This window comes from Kogia breviceps, chromosome 1, assembly GCF_026419965.1.
Source record: "Kogia breviceps isolate mKogBre1 chromosome 1, mKogBre1 haplotype 1, whole genome shotgun sequence".
Lineage (NCBI taxonomy): Eukaryota > Metazoa > Chordata > Mammalia > Artiodactyla > Physeteridae > Kogia > Kogia breviceps.
The window spans coordinates 27,187,644-27,214,763 of NC_081310.1; the positions used below are offsets into that span (position 1 = coordinate 27,187,644).

The 27,120-nt window shown below is 36.1% G+C and overlaps 1 protein-coding gene across 3 annotated transcripts in view; it reads right to left on the reverse strand.

Annotated features, from left to right (window-relative positions):
- Positions 1-347: 347 nt before the first annotated feature.
- The window catches only part of TRMT1L (tRNA methyltransferase 1 like), a 186,295-nt gene continuing 159,522 nt past the window's right edge, over positions 348-27,120 (reverse strand). For all 3 annotated transcript variants that reach the window (XM_067029575.1, XM_059076627.2, XM_059076639.2), the window contains exons 8-15: positions 18,899-19,148; positions 18,286-18,498; positions 17,083-17,273; positions 7,043-7,121; positions 4,888-5,054; positions 4,187-4,249; positions 1,707-1,833; positions 348-1,600 (exon numbers count right to left, since the gene is read on the reverse strand). In XM_067029575.1, coding sequence (XP_066885676.1) covers positions 1,348-1,600; positions 1,707-1,833; positions 4,187-4,249; positions 4,888-5,054; positions 7,043-7,121; positions 17,083-17,273; positions 18,286-18,498; positions 18,899-19,148 — 1,343 coding nt within the window. In that variant the 3' untranslated portion in view covers positions 348-1,347. The remainder of the gene's footprint in view (positions 1,601-1,706; positions 1,834-4,186; positions 4,250-4,887; positions 5,055-7,042; positions 7,122-17,082; positions 17,274-18,285; positions 18,499-18,898; positions 19,149-27,120) is intronic.

The window sequence follows — 27,120 nt, forward strand, 5'->3', positions numbered from 1 at the left end:
TATAGAGACTAACTTGCACTTCACCTGTTCATTTTACTAAAATTCTATTAATTGGAGACAAGAAAAAGCATCCTTCTAGGGCTGTGCTGTAATAACACAAAGAGATTTTCTTTTATTTCCTCTAAGTTAATATTCTACATTGATGCAACCTAGACTCCCTGAATTTTTATATATGTCATGGGAGTGCTTACATGGTGTATTTAAACCTTTCAGTTGTTATTCTCCCTCAATTCTCAAGCTTACTGCTTGTAAAGTTACTTCCTCTAACAAGGTAAATATGTATTAAATCCTTGAGACAAAAATCTAAATTTTGGGTATATCTTTTCATCCAAAGTCTTACATTCAAATGAAGCAAGAACAATATTTATTAATGGAAGCAAGATTTTTTTCCAACTAATTTTCATAGTCATGTTAGCCTGAGCTACTTGTACAAAAAATTAGCACATACACACACCAAAAAACAAGCAAAACAACAAAAAAGCCAAACCACCCCCCCAAAAACAAGAAAATCCTCACTTCATAAAGTCATAAGGTGACAAGTTTTACTCCTGAGAGGTAGACAGCCAAGCAAATGAATATTGTACGTGCATTAACTGAGGCACTTGAGATCACCCAGTTTGTTTAATTCATAACAAAATCTCTCTAAAGAATTTAGTGCTTGTGAACAATCACTATATAAGAACAGTGGTCTCAATTTACTTTAACAAAATCTTACTCTGAAGTTGAGTCATATAGACCTTAAACTTATAAGAAAATGTATTTCTATCTCAGGCAATGATTTAATTTCTCAAAAGCTAGTAATGAAAGATCAATGTGGGGAGAGGTATGATTTCTTGAAATTGGGAATATATTTTAGCTTGTATCTGTGAAAAAATATATTAGTGACCTGAAAGGACATTGTTCCTCCTATTTAGGGTCATTTTAATAAAAGGCTCTGGCTTCATCTTATACACTACAAACAGAAAAACATAAACATCATGAATCAGTTTAAGTAGAGATGTGATTAAGTATAGTAAAGGATGGCTTCCATAACATACATAAAATTCCAAACCCTTTTCATGTGAAAATTTTCTGAGTGTTAAACAGTAGGGTGATCTCAGTCACAAACTTGGCTTCACATGAAATGTTTTCATTAAAATTTTAAGCTTTCTTTAAAATAAGAAAAACTTGGAAAGCATAGCTCCCAAACCAGCTAAGTTAGAAACTGCTAATTTTCTGAATGAAAACAGCACTGTTTTTTTTTTATTTTTACACAACTGAATTGAAAGAATAGAAAAAGCACTACAGTTGATATAGAGAACTATTAGGCCATCAACACAGACATCTGGGAACAAACTTCTTTTACATTTACCATCTTCTGCATCCACTTGCTTCTGCTTTGTCATTCACTGACATTTCAACTCTGTCGGCTACTGTATCTTCGGATGCTGGTTGGACATGGCCCTCTGACTGTCCTCCAGTGTAGGTGGGGGTGCTGTACTTTAAAAGGATAGACTTAAACTGCATTAGAGGTGCATCTGTACGGACACCCATCGGGTCAAAATGAGTTCGGCTTACTCGAAAGCCTGCTTGAGAAAGACAGCACAAAAACTTTTTTAACCTGGAACGAGGAAAGGAAAAAAATAATGAGGTTCTTGTACTTTTATTTAAATCACAATGTCATTAAAATATTAAATATATATACTGTCATTCACTGACTGTCTTACTTTGGCATATTCATTCCTTTAATGCTGTGTCTATGGATGTTGTAATAAAAGGGAGGATGTTCAGTACTGACATCAGTCTTTTGCCTCTTGGCTAAATTTGTGGTTGTTTCGTTACTTCTTCTCTTTCCTGAAACATACATAAACACAGAAAGTTAGCATTCTCTTAAAAATTACAAGCCAGATACTTTTATAACTACATACTGTCTTCGAATCTAAATCCTCTGACACACACCATTTCAACCTATCTATCTAATCTTAATTCTAGATAGCTTTTATTGTAAGAGTAAGATATATATTCTTGATACTTTCACTATCCTTCACCCATGTAATGTTAATATTTAACTGTTTGCTGAATCAGAACTTCTTTTCTACCTTCTTCAATTTTAAGCCTCAAGTCTATTTCCACCTTCTGTAGAAAGCTATTTATGAATTCTGGGCCAGTCATCCCATACTACACTTCTCAGAGTTTAAGTTCTGTCATTTTTTGTTTCCTTGTTTCACGTATTTAGGTCTTTTATGTGTATAAATCCTTTCTTCCCAAATTATATTCTAAGTTCCTGGGAATAATGTCCTTTATTTCTATACTTGTATTCTCTACTGAATGCCAATACAGTTGATCCTTGAATAATGCAGGTTTGAATTGTGTGGGTCCACTTCAACATGGATATTTTTTAATAGTAAAAACCACAGTACTACATTGTCCACAGTTGGTTGAATCTGTGGATGAAGGGCTGACTCTGAGTTACACATGGATTAACCCTGGGGTTGTTCCAAGGGTCAACTGTATTTGATATACGGTAGGTCTTCAGTGAATACAAAACAAAACCAACACAAAATCAGTCTCAAGGGCTTGGATACAGGAATTTAAAAAGGTAAAATGTATGATCTCATTGCCTACTTCTTACCACAGTACTTAGCCTTTACATTTTAAGTGAAAGGCAGCTAGCAAGTTAAGTTTCTAGCAATGTATCCTTCCAAAAATCACAAAAGGAAGACAATTGAGATATCCAAGTTACTATGAGATTTTTTTCTGAACATTCAACTCAATAATTTCTACAAGGATGTTATTATGGCCAAATTTTAAATTTTTATGAAAACTAACATTCACTTAAGCAAAAGTATTCAGAAGTGAAATCTGATGCATGAAAATGATAAACTGCATTCAAAGATAAATATAAATTATTGTTGAACTGTAGCCTCATGACTCCCCCATTAAATCAAATAATTAAAACTTGATTATACTCTCACATTAAACCTAAGAAGATTTAGGAAAATCTGAGACTAAAAATCCAATACCAAACCTTAATAATTACTACCATCAGCAGTACATGGATTTTTTTTTGCCTGATATTTTCTATCATGTAAGATTCTATATGTTGATATACTAGTTTAGAATAATCATATAATTTCAGAGCTATAAAAGAACCCAAAGAGATTAGTCTAATTCCCTTAATTTATACATGAGAAAGGCTCAGAGATTTTAAATATTTTTAAAACTTATGTTTTACCTTATTCTAAAAAGGTTTTATGACAACTCTTTTGAAGGTGGGCGACCTGGCTGAGGTTATACAACAAATGACACAAAGAAGTAGAATGATGCTCTTAAATCTAATGTGCTTCACAGTATACCATAATGCCTTTTTCTTCCCTCCAACAGAGAAATTAAGGAGAATAAATCATTTAAGTGATTTGAATCTTCGCAAATTAGTTGAAGATGCCAAATGAACATGACTGTTGGAAAGAGTATGCAGTAATTACTAAACCGTAAGCTATTAGCAGGAATTGAAATTTTCTTGTCTTTGAAGATCAACACTAAAATGTTGAGCAACTAATACAAAATTATAGCTTGTAATTACAGTCCTCTGTTCTTTCAGTCTTAACACTGTTTTGTTTTTACCTGTATACAAAACACATTTAGAATCTAACATTGTCTTTTAAAAACTGTAGACATTAAGGCACTGACATTATAAGTCTTAACACCCTTTTGATATGAATTTGCAGTGTCTAATATAAGTAAATTTTAAAGTATGCACACACCCTAAATTGTAAGAAAGGCCATGTAATAAATTCTTACGGCCAGAGTATAGGGTCTTCTGGTTAATCAATGGAATTCCTTTAAGTCATACGTTGATGAGAACGTTTATAAGAATTAGAATAAAATTTAATCTTAACTCTATAACCTTTATCAAATATAATTTGATCTTATTTTGGTTCACATGGTTCTTTAAGATCTTATAGCTCTTGCAAGGGGATCACCATATATTAGAGATGTGAACAAAGTACATGTTAATAGAAACCTTGAATTGTGCAAATGCCAGATAAAAAACAAGGTTTATTATAATTTTGTTGTTGGTATAATATGAAAATGCATTTTGAAGTACGCTACCAAAGCTCTCTCTTCCCTTCCAATTACCCTTCTGCTATGTGCCCTTTTGCACAGACACATACATACATATATATGCACACATATACATACATACCTTGTGTAATGTAATTATCTGTTGTGGTTTCATCTGTAGTTTTAATAAATACACCATATTCTTCTAAAATAAAAAATGGAAATGATAAAATATTTTACAGAATGACAGTAAGCAACAATTCAAAGTTTAAATAAAAGCTTACTTAATTCTATGCACACTGCTTTTATGAATATATGAGATTCTGTGACCAAAACAGGCTACAAGAATTCATATTTTAGCCCTTTTTAATAAGAGCTCCTTCAAGCCCATCCTTATATCAATAGCGAGATAAAACAAAGGAGAAAAAACTTAGCTTTACTGAGTGATAAGTGTAAAGCTAGCTTCCATGTCTTAATGGATATTACAAAATTTTTGGCCACACTATTCTCAGAGTGATCTCAGAATTCTCTTTCTAGAAAGCAGATGTAGGGTAGTAAAATCACAACAGACTTTTAGTTCTTTTAATCTACTAAAATTTAAAAAATACATCTGTCTTAACGAAATCATTATTTATTTCATGCCCCTAATATAAAACTGAAGAAAACTATGCAATTAAAAAAAAAAGTTAACCGGATTATGATTAGACTCATTAGAGATGATTTACTTAAAGCACACAACTTATAATTATACTGCTTTTGATTATAACATCAAATAAAGATAAAAAGATGGAGTATTTCTGATAACCAATTTGTAAGCTTGTAAATTAGTGTTCAATTAGTCACCTTGCTTGTTGAGATTTGAAGGTGCATGAACTGAAAACTGACTTTGAGGAGTACACTCTGACTCAAAGATTAATGTCTTTATTAGGGTCTGAATGTCATCTAAACCATGGTGAAGAGATTCAAATAGCATTCTTTTGAGGAATCCAGTATTGAAAAGAGAACTTGACCTGAAAAAAGAACACAGAATTGGGTTTGAGAAATGTTTTCTTTAAAAAAAGTAAGTCTTCATAATTTAACAAGTAAGATAATTTGCCCACACCTTTTATCATGTCAGTTCTCTAAGCTAGTGGGATTAGTCAAGGAAATTTTATTCACATTACGTCAACAAGAATTTATTGAGCCCTCATAAGGTGTATAAGTCCTGTGGTACATAGAGGTGTAAGATATACCAAAGATATATAAAATTCAGTGTTTACCTTATGAAAGCTTATAAATCTAAACAAAATCTAGACAGGGAAATAGTGTAAGGCAGAGGTTTTCACAATGCATATTCCAATAATAGTAAACCTTAATTCCAGTGTATATATGGTGGACAGGGTGAGATACATAAGAATTACATATGCTGGTGGTGATGTAGTTAAAAAAATGGCCCAGGGCTGAGTCTGATATGCTTCCCATTTAATTTGAGAGTTACAGGTATAATGGACAGAATATCAGTTCCAAGTCAGATAAACTTGAATTCCTGTCCTCGCTCCACCACTCACTAGCCATGAAATCTTGAATAATTACTGCTTTTGAGTCTCATATTCCTCATCATAATAGGGAAAATAAAACCTCTCACAGACTTGTTAAGGGAATTAAATGAGATAGTACACCTACGATCCCTAGTACAAAGTATACCCTCCTCAAGGAAGAGAAGCTATCATCAAGGTTAGCAAATTATGAAAGGATATGTGATTTTGAGTGTCAAATGAGTGATCAACATAAGATTTACTAAAAGACAAAGATTATTTTGGGTTTAAGCACTTAAGGAGAAACTTCAAAGAGGATGTATAATTTAAACTGGGGGTGGGGAAGGGGTAAGAGACTGAATGAGTGTAAAGATACGAACAATGGCTTTAAGTGAGAAAATCTTAAGTCACGGTTTAGACCTCAGTTTTGGAGGTCAGAAAACCTGAGTTCTGGCTCTGCCTGTGCTACTAACTAAATTTCAGGGGGTCAGTTTTAGCCAGCACTTACATACATTGTGGCATAATTTTCTCATCTGTAAGATGAGGGAGGAGTTGGGCTAGGAGATCTTTCTGGATCCAGCAACCTGTTCTTCATTTCCCTAGTTCCAAGATCAGTGAGTAGGATCAATGTGTGATACAAGTAAGAGAATACTAGAAGATAAGGCTGGCCAGGTCATTCTTAATCTACAAGTATTTACATGAAATGAAGATAAAATAATGGGTATCAGCACAAATGTTTACTATTAGGTTAATTTTTAGGCTTAGTAGATGGCCAAACCTTGGCCTGGTAAAGTAATGAGGTTGAAGTTTGCAGTGATTATTGTCACAATGCTGTCAGGAATCTCAACTTCTACAAGAATCTCTAGTAACAAACGCTTATGGGAAGGATTCTGAGTAAAAGCAATTCAACTTTAAGGCATTAAAAACACAATAACTAGTTACTAAGGATGCAAAAGCACACATACATTAAATATCTGCAGCTGTGTCCTGTCTAAACAGCTTTACCTAACACAAAAGCAGACGTTTACTTTCACATGCCACCCTTACTTAAAACCAATTCCTCAAAGACCTTTTATTAATATATTAGTTGACTGGTCTATAAAAGGTTACAGTGATCACTCTACAGTCACACCCTAGTTCTATAGTTATTAACTGAAAAAAGCCTCATTCTTACTATGCAGAAACATATTATTTGCAGATCAGCTAGGCTGCTCTTTGATCCTACTGCATCTTAGCCCTGTCACAAACTTAGAAGAATAATGGTACAGAAAAATCTGAAAACAAAACACCTCAGGTTCATAGGGGGAAAAGAATCATAATTACTTTCCTATACTTAAAAAAAAATTGTAAAGATGTTAAAAAAAATAAAAAAGCTGCAAAAAACTTGAACCTTAATTTGCTTGTCTTTTACCACACGTAATCAAACGTCAACAATCAAATCAATACATACATCAATTTTGAATATATTATGCTTAGGCACATACCATAGAGGTCCAAGTTCGATTGCTGTCTTTCCAGGCATGCTTCCATGACAGTTACAGGGTAGCTGTCTATATGGGTTTTCTGTGAAAAGACAATAAAAAGAGAAGTCAAAGGGGAAATGACAATGTAGACAGTAGTAAGTATTAACAATAATTTGCAGCTACAATATACTGAGGATCTACTATGTGCCAGGTATTGTGCTAAGTATTTTATATGCATTAAAAAATTTAATCCTTACAACTCTCTGAAGTAGGTACTGTTAAGATCTGAGTTATATAGATCAGAGGATTAAAGCTTAAGAAAGATGTAGAAATCCACATCAAACGACTTTAGTATACTACCTGAAATAATTTAAGTAGGAGAAAGTCTTGTAAATTCCACAAGATATCCATATTTTAAAATCAACTGATTGGGGTATAATTTGTTTTTTTTTTTTTTTTTTTTGGTGGTACGTGGGCCTCTCCAGCACAGGCTCCGGACGCGCAGGCTCAGTGGCCATGGCTCACGGGCCCAGCCGCTCCGCGGCATGTGGGATCTTCCCAGACCGGGGCATGGACCCGTGTCCCCTGCATTGGCAGGCGGACTCTCAACCACTGCGCCACCAGGGAAGCCTGATTGGGGTATAATTTACACGCAGTAAAATGTATACATTTTAAGTGAAAAGGTTGATGAGCTTTAACAAATGTATATACCCTGGTAACTAACATCCCATCAAAATAAAGACATTTCTTATAAGTTAACTCTTCTGTAACTGGGAAGAAAATGAATTACTCTATTCCCTAGGCTCGATGCCTATTCAGCCGCAAAAATCTAGGCTAGAAGAAACATTCAGTTTAAAGAGCAATGAGGGGCCTGATGTAATCACAAGGTGACTGGGGAGGTACGAGAGCTATTCTTAGTTTCCAAAAAAGGGTGATATTCTACCATGGACTTTTCAGTTCACTTCACACCCAGAATAGTCATTTTAAATCAGACTCTGAGTTCCCTCAGGCCATTCCTGGGTTGATCATTCACTTTCTTGGAATGGCCTGATCTGATCAGTGGGTCCTAGATATATCCAAAACCCAGGATTATGGTGGTAGGGACTCTTGCTATCTGATATCACTCTGTCATTCGATGCAATTAAATGGCAAAATGCACAGTTGTAAAATCTTATGTTTACTTAAAGGCTTCCTTCATTGTTCGTTCCTAGGTCTACCTTTCAGCCTTAAAAGAAGGTGTGGTTATCATTGACCTTAGCTTTGTTGAGAATGATGTTCCTCAGTTACTATATTAATATATTCAAGAAATTCTCCCTGAAACCATTAAATAACTAAACTACAAATACTACAGGCAGGGTTATTGAAATTAGGGTGATTTAGTTACGGTTCTGTCAGTCACACCAACATAACCACTGATAGCACAGACATAAATTTGTATTAAGTCAGTTTGTTTCCTGATGCATTTTGCAAAATGCTCCTGTCATATAAACCTGTATCTTTTTTCAAGTCCCTCACCTAGGATTTCTCAGTGCCTGGTCAGCATCAGCATCTTGAGGGATCAGGGCTATCATTTCAAGTTACCAGTAGCAAAAAATGAAGGGGTAAAAAAAGAAGAAAACTAGTATTTCTATGTCACTGGTAAAACAGGCTATGAAGGTAATTCCAGATAAGGAATTCAAACATATTTAGAGACATATTTAAATGCAATGGACTGAATACATACTTTATCTCTGCTGTTTCTTAAAGCATTATTAAAATGAGAACAAAGGGATAAAATTCAAACCCCAAAGATAAATAAAATGGGAAAGGAGATAACAAAAGATGATGAGAGATGTCAGTAAAATTTTAGAAGTGGGAAGCACATACACAAGGGGATTTAGCAGGTCAGAGAAAGCTAAAGCCTAAGCCTGAAATGGGTAGAAGGGCTATACCGATAAACAGCAAGCCCACTGGCGTGGGGGACCTGGAAAGGCTTGAGAATTGAAGGTATTGATGGTTTCTGAAGATGGGAATAGGATGGTACTGCAAAAAAAAAAAAAAAAGGCCTCGTTTAAAATTTTAAGACTTGTGGATCTTCTCTAATACCAACAGTTAGGCTTCTGAATCTTCCCCATTCCCAAAGAGGAAGTTAATCTTGGGTGAGGCTGAACCACAGAAAATCTGGAACCAGGGACATTAGTCACAGTTAAGAGTGAGGAGACATATGAAAAGAAAGGGACTAAGTAAAAGTCTATACAAATGTTAAAACCTTCCAGTCTCCTTCCTCAACATGGTTCCTAGAAAGCTGATAGAAGACTGCAAGATTCCTCTGTAGAAATACTTACCAATCCAAGAGAAAAGACAGACAGACAGACATATACACACACACACTGACTGGCTGGCATTTGGGGGTTCTTGTAGTGAAAAGGCAGACTGCCTTCTCATTAAAGTCTATCCATTTATAAGCCCCGCCACAAGTACTTCCACATAACTTTTAGCATGGAAACCTAAAGACCACTAGACATTTGAGATATACTATGACAGAGAACAAAATTACAAAAGAGAGAAATAGGAAAGAGAAGAACTAAAAATAATGGCAACAATATAGAAATAAGCAAAACAAAACCCTATCCTCCTCTAAAATATAAAATATACCCAACATAATCAATAGTCTTAGAGAGGTAAGATTAGATTTTACATCCCTGAAACAAGAATAGGATACTACTAAAAAGGGAGCAATGAAAAAATATGAAATAACTCTTGGAAATGAACCAAGTATGACAGAAATTTAAGCAGGAAAGTTGGAAAATAAAACTCAAGGAAATCTATAAAGTAGAAAGAACTAAATGCCAAATAAATTAATAGTAGAGATATTAAAATTTAGAGAATTAATCTAGACGATCCATCATATAACTAAAATGAGTTCCAGGAAGAGAGAGAGAAGAGATATTTTGAGAGAAGAAAATTATCAAAGAAATAATAGAAGAAAATTTACCAGAACTGAAGAACTCAAGTTTAAGGGCTCACAGATTGTCCAGCACATTGAATTAAAAAAGATGAATTCACACACAAAATGAAGTTATTTTAGAATACTGGGTTAAGAAGAGATATTTTAGGAGCCCTTGGAGAAAAAACCACAAAGGACTATATATATATAAGAACAATAGCAGACTTGTCAATATTGGAGGCTAGGAGACAATGGAATAATATCTTAAACATTCTGAGGAAAAATGATTTCCCACCTAGGCTTCTATACTTGGTCATGCAATCCTTCTCAGGAAGCTATGGGAAAAAGTGTAGGGAAAAGTGGAAAATACATAAGATTTAAGATACAGGAAATTCATCAGAAGGAGAAAGCCAAAGAAAATTTCCAGTACGATGGTCTAAAAGGAAGCCCTAGGGCAACAGCTCTCAGCAGACCTAGAAAACAACACAAACTAGAGCAGGAGGACTGTCTCCAGGGGAATGAAATGAAACCCAAAGATTACTTGATGTTCTTAACTAAAATCACATGAACACTGAAATTGGATTATGGATAAGGAAAAGTATATACACAAAAGGTGACAAATACATAATAATTATTAATTCCAGAGTAAGCAAAGAGTTGTATAAAAAAAGAAATGTTATTACAGCATATTAACTGGTTCATCTGTGTTGTAGCGGCCTTCTAAGATACATAAGCAGCAATGATTCCTGTCTCTGGCATTCATACCCTTCTATAATCCCTTCCTCTTAAATGTGAGATCGCTGGATCTAGAAACTCATTTCTAGAAATGTGACTAGAATATGGCAGTATTCTCTCTTTTTCTCTTTCCTTCTCTTCCTTTCTCTCTCTGGTTCTTGCTTACTCCTTCCGACGAAGTGAGCTGCTATGCTGTGAGTATGAAGAGGACTGCATGACAAGCAGTAACCATGTGAATGAGCTTGAAAGCAGATCCTTCCCCAGTCAGGCCTTGATGACTGCAGCCCTGGCCAACACCTTGACTGTGGCCTTGTGAGAGACCCTCAGCTACTGGATCCAACTGAACCATACCCAGATTCTTGACTCAGAGAAACTATGAGACAATAAAAGTTGTTTCAAGCCACTAAGTTTTGGAGTAATTTGTTACACAGTAATAGATAAACCAGTACGACTTGTGAACAATATTTTTAAATTTATAAAAATATAGGGCTTCCCTGGTGGCGCAGTGGTTGAGAGTCCGCCTGCCGACGCAGGGGACGCGGGTTCGTGTCCCGGTCCAGGAGGATCCCGCATGCTGTGGAGCAGCTGGGCCCGTGAGCCATGGCCGCTGGGCCTGCGCATCCGGAGCCTGTGCTCTGCAGTGGGAGAGGCCGCGACAGTGAGAGGCCCGCGTACAGCAAAAAATAAAATAAAATAAAACAAATAAATATATATATATATATAAACACTGAATATTGATTAAGCCAACACTGGAGAGGAGAAGTACATGCATGTGACTGGGCTGGCTTGAGATGCTGAATACTCTTCTTCCATGAAAGGAAGTTATAGGCAGTATAAGCATGCTACTTAGAAATAGGGAAGACACTAAACATTAAAGACTTTAAATATTAGAAGAAACAGCTGAGGTTTTAGCTGTTGACTTTAGGGAGTGGGGCAGATATCATTATTTTATTAATAAGACTTATGGAACTATTTGATTTTTTAAATTATGTATTACAAATTGATAAACATAAAAAATTCTAAGTGACCTGACTTTTTTGAAAGACAATCATTTACACTCTGCAAGTCCTGTATGATTACAAACAAAATGCAGACAACAAATCATATTGCTTTATAGCAATTTATTAAGTAAAAAATCCTTTAAAATGTTTAATTAGGGTAAAGGGGAGGGATGGATTGGGAATTTGGCATAAGTAGTTGCAAACTATTATGTTTAGAATGGATAAACAATAAGGTCCTACTGTATAGCACAGGGAACTATATCCAATCTCCTGGGATAAACCATAATGGAAAAGAATATAAAAAAGAATGTATATATGTGTATAACTGAGTCACTTTGCTGTACAGCAAAAATAAACATAACACTGTAAATCAACTACATGTCAATTAAAAATATATTAAAAAAAAGAAAAAAACCCACTGTAGTAACAGTCCAAAATTATACAGCAACATGAAGCACTTCTGATAGAGAGGGAAAGATGTTAGGTTTTTATGGATTCAGGATCAAATCTGAACAGTGTATTTGAGTTTAGTTACTTGTTGATACTGTAAAACACACATGGTGAGATATGAAAGGATAATAAACTCCATGTAAGAAAGAACTGATTTATAATTTTAAGGGCAGGAACACAGTCACACTGGGGTATGAGGTAAAAAACACAGATTCTTTTTTATTGAGGGAAACTCACATTACTGATACCCTTTTAAACACTGAAGAGGTCTGTTATTTCTTAAATAAAGGAAAACTGAATTAGGAAAAAACAGAAAAGAAACCATAGGGCACTAAACCAATTATCCAGGAGGACCGAAACTTTCCAGAGTTTCATCAAAGATATTTATGAAATCTATATCTTAAAAAGCCAGAGTGGATTCTGTAACTGATTTTGTTGCATTGAAACCAAGATTAGGATGGTGGACTGAGCATTTAAACCTTAAACCTGTCTTCTCTTCTTATTCCAAATCTCTAGAAATGATAGAAAATATATTTTTATGAAAAATTCCTAAATAGTGCTGGAAAATAAGATGAGTCATCACACATCCCAAATCATTCAGTGCTTTCTGCAAGCCTACAAGCTGTGAGATCATACTACTGGAAGAAAACCACACTGGGGAGAATAGCTATTAAAGGCAGAAATAGCCTGTGAGCTATATGAACCTAAAAAGCAAGGATGAATGACACTAGAGTAGCTCTAGGACAACTGTTAAAGGGATTGGTTAGAAAACTGTACTTGAAGCAGCTTATGATTATATAACTCCTCTTAATCCATGATTAGTAATTACAGAAGATATTTGTCTTCAGTTTGAAGTGATAAAGGTTTAGGTTGGAGAAGCAAGATAGTGCCCCAATTTGATAAAAAACAATTATCTAGGGACCTAAGAAGCTCTGAATTCCAAGTAGGATAAACACAGAGACTCACTCAGACACATAATAATCAAACTGCTGAAAGCTACACAGAGAATCTTGAAAGCAGTAAGAGAAAAATAACTTATCAAGTATGAGGGAACAACAATACAATTAATGGGGACTTCCTGGTGGCGCAGTGGTTAAGAATCGGCCCGCCAAAGCAGGGGACATGGGTTTGAGCCCTGGTCTGAGAAGATCCCAATGCTGCAGAACAACTAAGCCTGTGCACCACAACTACTGAGCCTGTGCTCTAGAGCGCATGAGTCACAACTACTGAAGTCCGCCTGTCTAGAGCCCATGCTCTGCAACAAGAGAAGCCACCACAATGAGAAGCCTGCACACCAAAACGAAGAGTAGCCCCCACTCACTGCAACTAGAGAAAGCCCATGCACAGCAACGAAGACCCAACGCAGCCATAAATAAATAAATAAATAACAAAAAATACAATTAATGGCTGACTTTTAATCAGAAATAATAGAGGCCAGAAGGCACTGGAATGACATACTTGAAGTGCTGAGAGGAAAAAAAAAAATATAAACCAATAATTCTACATCCAGCAAAACTATCCTTCAAAAAAGAAGGTGAAATAAAGCCATTCCCAGGTAAACAAAAACTAGGAGAATTTGTTGTAGCAGACTCACCCTGTAAGAAATACTAAAGGGGGTTCTTCAGGTTGAAAGGAAATTTTACAGAGTAATTTGAATCCAAAGGAAGGAATAAAGAGCACTGGAAAGGTAATTATGTGGGTAACTATGAAAGATATGTGTGTGTGTCCCTTTTCTTAATTTTCTTATAAACTCGTAAGATTTAAAAAATAATACTATATTATTGGATTGGGTCTGTAGATGTAATTAACATATGACAAAAATAGCACAGGAGGTGAGAGAAAAACAGAATTATATTAGTGCAAAGTTGCCACATTTTGCCAGTCTTAAGTCAGTATTAACCTGAGGTAGATCAAGGTAAGTTAAAGGTATATATTATAATCCCTGGAGAAACCATTAAGATAACTGGAAAAAACATAGCTAAGAAACCAACAGAGGAATTAATTAAAACGACACAGTAAAAAAATATTTAACACTATGAAGGCAGCAAAGGAGGAACACAGAAGACAAGATACATATAAAACAAATAGTAAAAGTGCTGAAAAGCCAAACATTTTAATAACTACTGAATGGTCTGAACACTCTCATCAAAAGGCAGAAACAATCTGATTAGATAAAAAAGCAAGATCTAATAAGACACTTACAGATTGAAACTAAAAGGATAAAATAATATATTATGCAAATAGTAACTATGAGAGTGGTATTTAAATTAATATCAGACTATAAGCTTTCAGATAAGAAATATCAGGGATAAAGACAGACATCTCATAATGACAAAAGAGCCAAAGATGATACAACAATTAAATATATATATGAATATTTTTAGATAAAATGATAGTTAAAGAAGACAGGTTGAAGAGAGTACACGCATAATAGTACAAGGTAAGACAAATATTAGAATTAAAAAATATTTAAGAAAGCTTTCTTGAAAGGATATTTGAAGCTACATGATGAAAGGGGATTGCCATGATTAGGAAAACTGATCCTAAAAATAAGGTTAGAACATAGTATTTCAAAAATAAATATTCCTTTGGGCAGCCAGGCAAAATAATTATGTCATATAAAAGAAGGAAAAGTTACAATAATATTCAGTAATAGAAGACAATAAAACAATTTCGACAAGGCACTCAAACTCTTTAAACTTTTTAAGTATAAAGCTATAAACAGGGAGCTTTAAACATGCAAGAAATCAAGGAGTATTTTCCCCATGACTCCCTCCTGACTAAACTCAGAAAGTTAAATTTAGCCAACCAATACATAATTCAAGAAATTATGGCAAGAACACTGATGATGAGCACTGAATATATTTAATGTGTGGATTATACTGGCAAAATAGAATATAAATGTTACATATAACATAAAAATGGTACAATGGACAAAAATTAGGAAGGGAAAATGGAAAATGGCAGGCTATTACCTCATTTATGTTACCAAAAAGCCAAAGTATATTACTTAAAACCGATAAATCCAAATTACAGAAACATACACATATTTGCTACTATAAAAGTAAACATTAAGAAAATAACAGACTAGATAAATCAGTATCTAATATAGTTAAGAGAAAAGGGCAGAAAGGACAAATACTAAAACTTTAAAAAATAAGGAGAATGTAACCATAGAAACCAAAGAAATTAGCAAGAATCATTAGACATCACTTGGCTCAACTCTATGCAAATAAATTAGAAAAGCTGAGTGAATACTATTAACCCTTTAGTGAACAAATAATTCTGATGCTAGCTAAACTGTTCCCAAGCATTGAAAACAATGTAAAAGTTCCAAATTCTTTTTGAAGGGAATTTAAACTAATTCTAAAGCCCAATCAAAATTATTCTAAAAAGGAAAACTATATATCATCTTATGATATTGAAACAGAACTCCGTTTAAAATTCAGTAAACAGAATCCATAATAAAAGAATATTTCCTGACAGTAGTTTATTCTAGAAGGTCAGAATGATTTGATATTGGGAAATTTTATTACAATTAATCAAATTAATAGATCTAAGGAGAAATACCATATAATCACCTCCACAGATGCTGGAAAAAACGTGACAAAATTCAACATCATGATAAAACATAGTAAAATTGTAAATGAACATGATATGAAATGAAAATTGTAAATGAACATTTCTCAACATGATAAATGATAGTATCTCAGATTCAAGTATGAATCAGAAAGCACCAGAGGGAACTAAAACAAGGAACATGACAGGATGCCCTCCATTCCTACTATCAATTAACACTGTAACAAAAGTATTAACTCCTGGACAAAAGAAAAGCATACTGGGTTCTTAGGAAGCTTCAAAACCATAACAATCTCTGTCCTCCTTAATGTGATCAAGATAAACCACCAACTGGTTTGTTTATTTTTTGTTAAGCCAAAAAAAAGGATCCAATGTCAGAACACTGAAAATAGAGCTATGAGAAGGGATTGTCTTAAGAGATATTAAACAACACTAAAAGTCTTCTGTAATCAAAACAGTGGGATAGAGGTGTATGAACATCCAGCCACTGGAAAAGAATAGAAAATCCAGAAACAAACTCAAATACATGTGGGATTTTAGTATAAGATAAATATGGTAGTCTCAAATCAGTGAAGAGGTGAACTATTCAATGAAACGTAACCTTCCTTGAATAATATAGGATAGGAAAGCTCTTTTCAACTACAGACAAAATCGAGTATATTAAAAGTTTGATTAACTTCACAACAGCAACAATGAAAAACTTCTGCGTGAAAAGGTAAAAAAAAAAAAAGATGCAAACACAAGTGACAAAATGAGAAAAAAATATCTGCAACTGTCGTTATATCACAAGGGTTAAACTCTGGTATATTAAGGAGTTCTTAAAAATCCATATTTAAAAAATGCCAAGAACCTAAAAGAAAACAATGGGCAACTCTATGTCCCAGAAAAGCAAAATAGAAACAGCTTGATGAGGGCACAAGCCACATCTTTTTCCTTGATTCCCCAGGCCTGGCATATAGTAGAGGCTCAATAGATGTTTTACTGAATGAATTTTATAACTGATGGCTTTTATATTCAGTCAGAAACATGAAAATTATTTTTATAGAATTAATGATTTGAAACATCCTAGACAAAGAGGTAATCTGACTTAATGTTCCTAAAATTAGTGACAGTGGAAACTAGGTTATTTCTAGATGTTTCAACAGAGGGCAGGGCTAGAGAGCATAAATTATGATGAGTAAATGATTTTAATGAACTCACACGAATGTCTTGTCTGTTGATGAAAGGAAATCCAGTATAGGAAATAAAGTTAGCACTGTAATCTTTAAAATCAAAGGACAACAATATGTATAATTAGGGATGTGATAAAGGCTTATTCATTGGAGGCTTATACATAAACAGAATATACAGTCAAAAGAACTTGAATTTACCTTCTACCATATTACCATCCTTCTGAAAAATTCTCTCTTCACACCACTGACAATGGATTAGGTACTGAATCTTCTTGGCTGTTTCATCTGCGGAAGTAGGCCCCCTCAAAACTCTCACAACAACCAATACAAAATGTTCCAGAGCCACTGCAAACAGTACTTCTATGCCTTTGTTACATCGGGCTGCAGCTCTGGAAAAATTTTTTAAAGTTATTTTGGGAGCTTATCATTTTCCTTTGTTTGGCATTATACTGACAATACTAACTTGGACAGTAAACTATGGATGGGTTATGGGAAAATAAGGAAAATTCAATTCTTAGTAGCAGTGATTTTAAAAGATCATTACTATAACTTCTACACAAATTGAAACAAATTGATGGGTTATAGGAAAATAAGGAAAATTCAATTCTTAGTAGCAGTGATTTTAAAAGATCATTACTATAACTTCTACACAAATTGAAACACAGGATATATAGGATGCTTGGCAGAATTTTAGTAACTACACATTTTCCCTTATGAAATCTTCTCATTAGTCTCTGGTTTTCAGTGTCACTTTGTTTCTTGTCATCACAACCATCTTTCTTTCTTTTTATCTACTTTTTTCTATAAAAGCTTCCTCTAAACTATATGTTTATTGAGTACTAACTACATGCAGGAACTGAACAGTCAGTGAAAAATAAATAAGCAAAGTCCTTGCCATTATTACTTTTATATACTTTTGGATTAAATTCTACTTGATACACCGTTTATGTACGTAGTTTTCCCTCTACAGTTCTAAACTAAAACTTTGTATGTATTGATTTGAATCAAGTTTATAAGCCATTTTTTAAAACTACATAAATAAAAGATGAAATGGACATTAAAAAATGCTAGTTTCTAAATCTAAAAACAAGTCTTTACTTTCCCTTTTCATGGTGCTGTCCCCTACACTGTTGAAATAAACTGATTTGAAATTAACTTTCAATATTTTCTTTCTTACTACTTTATTTTAATAACATTTTAAATTGAAGAGTAAACTATTTTAGGCACAAGCTTTTAAATCAAATACTAACAGATAACATAAGATTACCAAACAAATCAAGATTACATATGTGGAATATGGAATTTGTATTTCGTGCATATTTTGAAGAATGAAACACTTCTTGTAATATTATTTCTTTTTATCATATACCCAGACGAGGTATACTGTTGGCTATTTGGTACCTTGCCACTGCAGCTACAACAATTCTGGCTGCTAGCTCCTTGTAATATTCAGTTCGGACAATGTTACAGCCGTAGTGACGCCGGGCAACATGTTGTGCCTTGGCATATAAAGAACTGATATCTGTAGAAGTCACTGACACTATGCCAAGGTTTCTTATGTTTCTGAATGCAGAATCAAGATAGTTCACAGATGTTCCAAAAGGATCTAGGTGTCTAAAATCAGAAAGAATATAGACATATTTAAAATCATACTTGTATCCAAAATAATACCATTGTCATTATTTCTAATGACTACATTCCATGAATTCAAAAGGACTTCATAAATCTATTTTAAATACATAATTATGTTTTTAAAGTAAGCAATAAAATGATCATATGATATGTTAGACATGTAAAAATAAATCAGGCTTAGAGGAAATTGTCATGCCCAGGCATTTTATTTCAAATGCTAGAAAATGTTCTTACTGCATTCCTTAGGCCAATGCCAAAAAACTGTATTAATTTAAATAAACAAACAGTGACAAACTATGTTAATTTTTAACGGCCCCCTCCCTACCCCACCTCCTGCCAAATCCAAGTCAGTTTAGAAAGTGACACAATTTTTTTCACTTACATGAAATCAAAAGATCTCAAATGCATCAGTACATTGGCATCCATTTTGGTCACCTTAATATTACCAAAGTTTTCCTCTCCTTCTTCAGGAATATCATCGCTCTCTTCCTTTTCCTTACTGTCCACCACCACTTTCAATTTGTTTAAATGGCAGTTCTCCTGAATCAACGTCACAGAGTTTTCATTCAAATCATTAATTGTAACCTGGACTGCATTTCCAAGGTGTTTTGCCCATTGTAATCCCATTATCCCTTGGGAAAAATTGGAGGAAAAATGAGTTTTTAAATTGTAATAAAGAATAAAAGTAGTATAATAATAATAAAGAATATAATTTTATAAATAACAAAAACAATTCTTTCAAAATCTTAATACTTTCATAAATAATTCTTATTTCTACTTTCTCACTAAAATGCCTCTGAAGAAAATTTACCACAAGAAAATGTGTCCAACAGATTTCCATTAATAGTTTGTAAAAAACTTTTCTATAATCCATGTTCAAATAAAATATCCATGTATGTTCTTTATTTGGGCTTTGGTAGGATTTTTTTTTCTTTCTTTCTACAATGTAATACGTCTTTGAAACAAAATCTTAGAAACCCAATATACAATATAAGTAAGAGTGCAATTACTCTACTTGAAGGGAAGATGGGTAGTTGGAACTTCTCCTGCTGAAGTTTACCCTAATGCACCAAAATATGAAAACAACTTTCCTGGATCAGTGCTTTTCAAATACTGCACGACAGCATCATTGTGAATGAAAAAGAACAACTTTGTATGTGTAAGCAAATGACCAAGAGGAATTGAGACCAAGAGGGCCCTTCTCACAGGCTTTCTATTCCTATTGGACTTGAGTCATAAGGGGCATTCACTACACAGTGAGAGATGGTGACACAAGCCTAGCCAATATGGAGTAGAAAAACCCCTATTTATAGGAAGTATTAACCATCTTCTCCCTACATGTGCTTCATAAATGTAAAAAGTTAGCATTTACTATGTGTCATGGTCTTTACATATATTTTCCTATTCTTATAACAAGCTTGTGAAGTAAGTTCTAATGTTCACATTTTATATTTATTTGGTTGCGTTGGGTCTTAGTTGTGGCAGGTGGGCTCCTTAGTTGTGGCATGCGAACTCTTAGTTGCATCATGTATGTGGGATCTAGTTCCTGGATAAGGGATCAAACCTGGGCCCCCTGCATTGGGAGTGCGGAGTCTTAACCACTGCGCCACCAGGGAAGTCCCTATCCACGTTTTAAGAGATGGGGAAACATGCAAAATGACTGCTATGAGCTTGATTTAAGTTTACCAAGGCACATTAAAAAGAAAAGGGTTAGAAGATCTTACTTAAATGATAGTTTTAGTGATTTCAGGTAAAAAAAATAGTTCATTGCATCATTATTTACAATAGCCAAGACATGGACACAATCTAAGTGTCCACAGATGGATGAATGAATAAAGAATATGTAGTATATATATATACACCCAGTGGAATACCATTCATCCATAAAACAGAAGGCAATCCTGCCATTTCAGACAACATGGATGGACCCTGAAGGCAGTATGCTTAGTGAAATAAATCAGAGAGAGAAAGACAAATACTGTATGATCTAACATCAGTGGAATCTAAAAAAACCAAACTCACAGAAATGGAGATCGGATTTGTGGCTGCCAGAGATGGAGACTGGAAGGGTGGGAGAACTGGGTGGATATTGTCAAAGGGTACAGACTTGCAGTTGTAAGATAAATATGTTCTGGGGATATAATGTATAGCAGGGTGATTATAGTTAATGATACTGTACTGTTTATTGGAAAGTGACTAAGAAAGCAGAACGTAAAAGTTCTCATAAAAACGGGAAAAAAAATCTGTAACTGTGAGGTGATGGATGTTAATTTTTTTTGGTGATCATTTTACAATATATACATATAGCTAATCATTATGTTGTATATCTAAAACTTATATACAATGTTATATGTTGATTATATCTCAATAAAACTGGAGGGAAAAAAAATGATTCCACTATCAAGAAATGTATATAGTACCCAGTCTAGGATAGACATTTAATACATTTTATTGAATGTAAAAAGAGAGAGAGAAAGAGAGAGAGAAGTTGTGTCAGGGAAAACGCTGGGAAATAAATCTGAAAAAGTAGGTTGGGTCCGATTACAGAGGATATTAAATTGCAATCTGAGAGGGCGGAGAGAAGATGGCGCAAGAGTTAGACGCGGAGATCACCTTCCTCCCCACAAATACATCAGAAATACATCTACGCATGGAACTGCTCCTACAGAACACCCACTGAACGCTGGCAGAAGACCTCAGACCTCCCAAAAGGCAAGAAACACCCCAAGTACCTGGGTAGGGCAAAAGAAAAAAGAATAAACAGAGACAAAAGAATAGGGACGGGACCTGCACCAGTCAGAGGGAGCTGTGAAGGAGGAACGGTTTCCACACACTAGAAGCCCCTTCGCGGGTGGAGACTGCGGGTGGCGGACGGGGGAGCTTCGAAGCCGCAGAGGAGAGCGCAGTAACGGGTGCAGAGGGCAAAGTGGAGAGACTCCCGCAGAGGACCAGTGCTGACCAGCACTCACCAGCCTGAGATGCTCGTCTGCTCATGCGCCGGGACGGGCGGGGGCTGGGAGCTGAGGCTCAGGCTTTAGTCGGAAGCCGGGAGAGGGCTGGGGTTGGCGGCGTGAACACAGCCTGAAGGGGTTAGTGCACCACGGCTAGCCGGGAGGGAGTCCGGGAGAAGTCTGGAGCTGCGGAAGAGGCAAAAGACCTTTTCTTCCCTCTTTGCTTCCTGGGGCGCAAGGAGAGGGGATTAAGCGCGCCGCTTAAAGGAGCTCCAGAGACGGGCGCGGAGCTGCCAAAGAGACAGGTGACTTTTTCTTGCCTCTGTTTCCTGGTGCGAGAGGAGAGGGTATTAAGCTCGCAGCGTAAAGGAGCTCCAGAAACGGGCCCAAGCCGCGGCTGTCGGCGCGGACACCAGAGACGGGCAAGGGATGCTAGGGCTGCTGCTGCCGCCACCAAGAAGCCTGTGTGCGAGCACAGGTCACTCTCCACACCTCCGCTCCCAGGAGCCGGTGCAGCCCGCCACTGCCAGGGTTCCGGGATCCAGGGACAGCTTCCCCGGGAGAACACGCGGCGTGCCTCGGGCTGGTGCAATGTCATGCTGGCCTCTGCCGCCGCGGGCTCGCCCAGCATCCGTGCTCCTCCCTCCCCCCGGCCTGAGTGAGCCAGAGCCCCCGAATCAGCTGCTCCTTTAACCCCGTCCTGTTTGAGAGAAGAGCAGGCGCCCTTGGACGACCTACGCGCAGAGGCGGGGCCAAATCCAAAGCTGAACACCAGGAGCTGTGTGAACAAAGAGAGGGGAGGTCTCTCCCAGCAGCCTCAGAAGCAGCGGATTAAAGCTCCACAATCAGCTTGAAGTGTGCCCTGCATCTGTGGAAAACCTGAATAGACAGCGAATCATCCCAAGTTGAGGAGGTGGACTTTGGGAGCAAGATATGTTATTATTTTCCCCTTTTTTCTTTTTGTGAGTGTGTATGTGTGTGCTTCTGTGTGAGATTTTGTCTGTATAGCTTTGCTTTCACCGTTTGTCCAAGGGTTCTGACTGAACTGTTTTCTTTTTAATAAAATTTTTCTTCTTAATAATTGTTTTTTACTTTAATAACTATTTTATCCTAATTTATTTTTCTTCTTCCTTCCTTTCTTTCCTCCTTTCTTCCTTGCTTCCTTCCTCCCTTCCTTCCTTGCTTCCTCCCTCCCCCCTCCCTTTCTTCCTCCCTACCTTCCTTTCTTAATTCCTCCCTTCCTTCATTTCTTCCTACCTTTCCTCCTTGCTTCCTTCCTTCCTTTCTTTCCTTTCTATTTTTTCTCCCTTTTATTCTGAGCCGTGTGGATTAAAGGCTCTTGGTGCCCCAGCCAGGCATCAGGGCTGTGTCTCTGAGATGGGAGAACCAATTTCAGGACACTGGTCCACAAGAGACCTCCCAGCTCCACATAATATCAAATGGCGAAAATCTCCCAGAGATCTCCATCTCAACACCAAGACCGAGCTTCACTCAACGACCAGAAACCTACAGTGCTGGACACCCTATGCCCAACAAATAGCAAGACAGGACTACAGCCCCATCCATTAGCAGACAGGCTGCCTAAAATCATAATAAGGCTACCAACATCCCAAAACACACCACCAAACGTGGACCTGCCCACCAGAAAGACAAGATCCAGTCTCATCCACCAGAACACAGGCACTAGTCCCCCCAACCAGGAAACCTACTCAACCCACTGAACCAACCATAGCCACTGGGGACAGACACCAAAAACAATGGGAACTACGAACCTTCAGGCTGCAAAAAGGAGACCCTCAAACACAGTAAGCAAAATGAAAAGACAGAAAAACACACAGCAGATGAAGGAGCAAGGTAAAAACCCACAGACCTAACACATGAAGAGGAAATAGGCAGTCTACCTGAAAAAGAATTCAGAATAATGATAGTAAAGATGATCCAAAATGTTGGAAATAGAATAGACAAAATGCAAGAAGCATTTAACAAGGACCTAGAAGAAATAAAGAGGAAGCAAGCAACGATGAGCAACATAATAAATGAAATGAAAAATACTCTAGATGGGATCAATAGCAGAATAACAGAGACAGAAGAATGGATAAGTGACCTCGAAGATAAAATAGTGGAAATAACTACTGCAGAGCAGAATAAAGAAAAAAGAATGAAAAGAACTGAGGACAGTCTAAGAGACCTCTGGAACAACATTAAACGTACCAACATTTGAATTATAGGGGTCCCAGAAGAAGAAGAGAAAAAGAAACGGACTGAGAAAATATTTGAAGAGATTATAGTTGAAAACTTCCCTAATATGGGAAAGGAAATAGTCAATCAAGTCCAGGAAGCACAGAGAGTCCCATGCAGGATAAATCCAAGGAGAAACATGCCAAGACACATATTAATCAAACTATCAAAAATTAAATACAAAGAAAACATATTAAAAGCAGCAAGGGAAAAACAACAAATAACACACAAGGGAATCCCCATAAGGCTAACGTAACAGCTGATCTTTCAGCAGAAACTCTGCAAGCCAGAAGGGAGTGGCAGGACATATTTAAAGTGATGAAGGAGAAAAACCTACAACCAAGATTACTCTAACCAGCAAGGATCTCATTCAGATTTGATGGAGAAATTAAAACCTTTACAGACAAGCAAAAGCTGAGAGAGTTCAGCACCACCAAACCAGCTTTACAACAAATGCTAAAGGAACTTCTCTAGGCAAGAAACACAAGAGAAGGAAAAGACCTAGAAGAACAAACCCGAAACAAGTAAATGGTAATAGGAACATACATATCGATAATTACCTTACATGTAAATGGATTAAATGCTCCTACCAAAAGACACAGACTGGCTGAATGGATACAAAAACAAGAGCCATATATATGCTGTCTACAAGAGACCCACTTCAGACCTAGGGACACATACAGACTGAAAGTGAGGGGATGGAAAAAGATATTCCATGCAAATGGAAATCAGAAGAAAGCTGGAGTAGCAATTTTCATATCAGACAAAATAGACTTTAAAATAAAAACTATTAGAAGAGACAAAGAAGGGCACTACATAATCATCAAGGGATCAATCCATGTAAAAGATATAACAATTGTAAATATTTATGCACTCAACATAGGAGCACCTCAATTCATAAGGCAAATAAATACTAACAGCCATAAAAGGGGAAATCAACAGTAACACAATCATAGTAGGGGACTTTAACACCCCACTTTCACCAATGGACAGATCATCCAAAATGAAAATAAATAAGGAAACACAAGCTTTCAATGATACATTACAGAAGATGGACTTAATTGATATTTATAGGACATTCCATTCAAAAACAACAGAATACACATTTTTCTCAAGTGCTCATGGAACATTCTCCAGGATAGATCATATCTTGGGTCAGAAATCTAGCCTTGGTAAATTTAAGAGAATTGAAATCGTATCAAGTATCTTTTCCGACCACAACGCTATGAGACTAGATATCAATTACAGGAAAGGTCTGTAAAAAAATATAAACACTTGGAGGCTAAACAATACACTAATTAATAACGAAGTGATCACTGAAGAAATCAAAGGGGAAATCAAAAAATACTTAGAAACAAATGACAATGGAGACACGAAGACCCAAAACCTATGGGATGCAGCAAAAGCAGTTCTAAGACGGAAGTTTATAGCAATACAATCCTACCTTAAGAAACAGGAAACATCTTGAATAAACAAACTAACTTTGCACCTAAAGCAATTAGAGAAAGAAGAACAAAAAAACCCTAAATTTAGCAGAAGGAAAGAAATCATAAAGATCAGATCAGAAATAAATGAAAAAGAAATGAAGGAAACAATAGTAAAGATCAATAAAACTATAAGCTGGTTCTTTGAGAAGATAAACACAATTGATAAACCATTAGCCAGACCCATCAAGAAAAAAAAGGGAGAAGACTCAAATCAACAGAATTAGAAATGAAAAAGGAGACGTAACAACGGACACTGCAGAAATACAAAAGATTATTAGAGGTTACTACAGGCAACTGTATGCCAATAAAATGGACAACCTGGAAGAAATGGACAAAGTCTCAGAAATGCACAACCTGCCGAGACTGAATCAGGAAGAAATAGAAAATATGAACAGACAAATCACAAGCACTGAAACTGAAACTGTGATTAAAAATCTTCCATCAAACAAAAGACCAGGACCAGATGGCTTTGCAGGCGAATTCTATCAAACATTTAGAGAAGAGCTAACACCTATCCTTCTCAAACTCTTCCAAAACATAGCAGAGGGAGGAACACTCCCAAACTCATTCTATGAGGCCACCATAACCCTGATACCAAAACCAGACAAAGACGTCACAAAGAAAGAAAACTATAGGCCAATATCACTGATGAACATAGATGCAAAAATCCTCAACAAAATACTAGCAAACAGAATCCAACAGCACATTAAAAGGATCATACACCATGATCAAGTGGGGTTTATCCCAGGAATGCAAGGATTCTTCAATATAAGCAAATCAATCAACGTGATACGCCATATTAACAAACTGAAGGAGAAAAACCATATGATCATCTCAATAGATGCAGAGAAAGCTTCTGACAAAATTCAACACCCATTATGATAAAAAACCCTACAGAAAGTAGGCATAGAGGGAACTTTCCTCAACATAATAAAGGCCATATATGACAAACCCACAGCCAGCATCATTCACCAAAATGTTCATTGCAGCTCTGTTTACAATAGCTAGGACATGGAAGCAACCTAAGTGTCCACCAACAGATGAATGGATAAAGAAGATGTGGCACATATATACAATGGAATATTACTCAGCCATAAAAAGAAATGAAACTGAGTTATTTGTAGTGAGGTGGATGGACCTGGAGTCTGTCATACAGAGTGAAGTAAGTCAGAAGGAGAAAGACAAATACCGTATGCTCACACATATATATGGAATCTAAGAAAAAAAAAATGTCATGAAGAGACTAGGGGTAGGATGGGAATAAAACACAGACCTACTAGAGCATGGACTTGAGGATATGGGGAGGGGGAAGGGTAAGCTGTGACGAAGTGAGAGAGTGGCATGAACATATATACACTACCAAACGTAAAATAGATGGGTAGTGGGAAGCAGCCGCATAGCACAGGGAGATCAGCTTGGTGCTTTGTGACCACCTAGAGGGGTGGGATAGGGAGGGTGGGAGGGAGAGAGATGCAAGAGGGAAGAGATATGGGAACATATGTATATGTATAACTGATTCACTTTGTTGTAAAGCAGAAACTAACACACCATTGTAAAACAGTTATACTCCAATAAAGATGTTAAAAAAATTGCAATCTGAGAAGCTGAACTCTATTTAGGCAATAAAAATGCATGATTTTTTTGACTGAGAAGTAACTTATCAATTCAGTATTTCAGAGGAAGGGCTATTTGCAATAGCATACAAGACAGACTGGGTGAGAGAGATATTGCTAAAAATCATTACACTGGTGGATATGGAATGGAAAAGGAGTATGAGTCATAATACAAAAGAAAAATTAGAACAGATCTGGTGGTTGAGTGTATGTGGGGACAGTGGCAGGAAAAGGAGTAAAAATTGATTCAAATTTAAAATCCGACTGGTGGGACTTCCCTGGTGGTCCAGTGGTAGAGAATCTGCCTTCCAATGC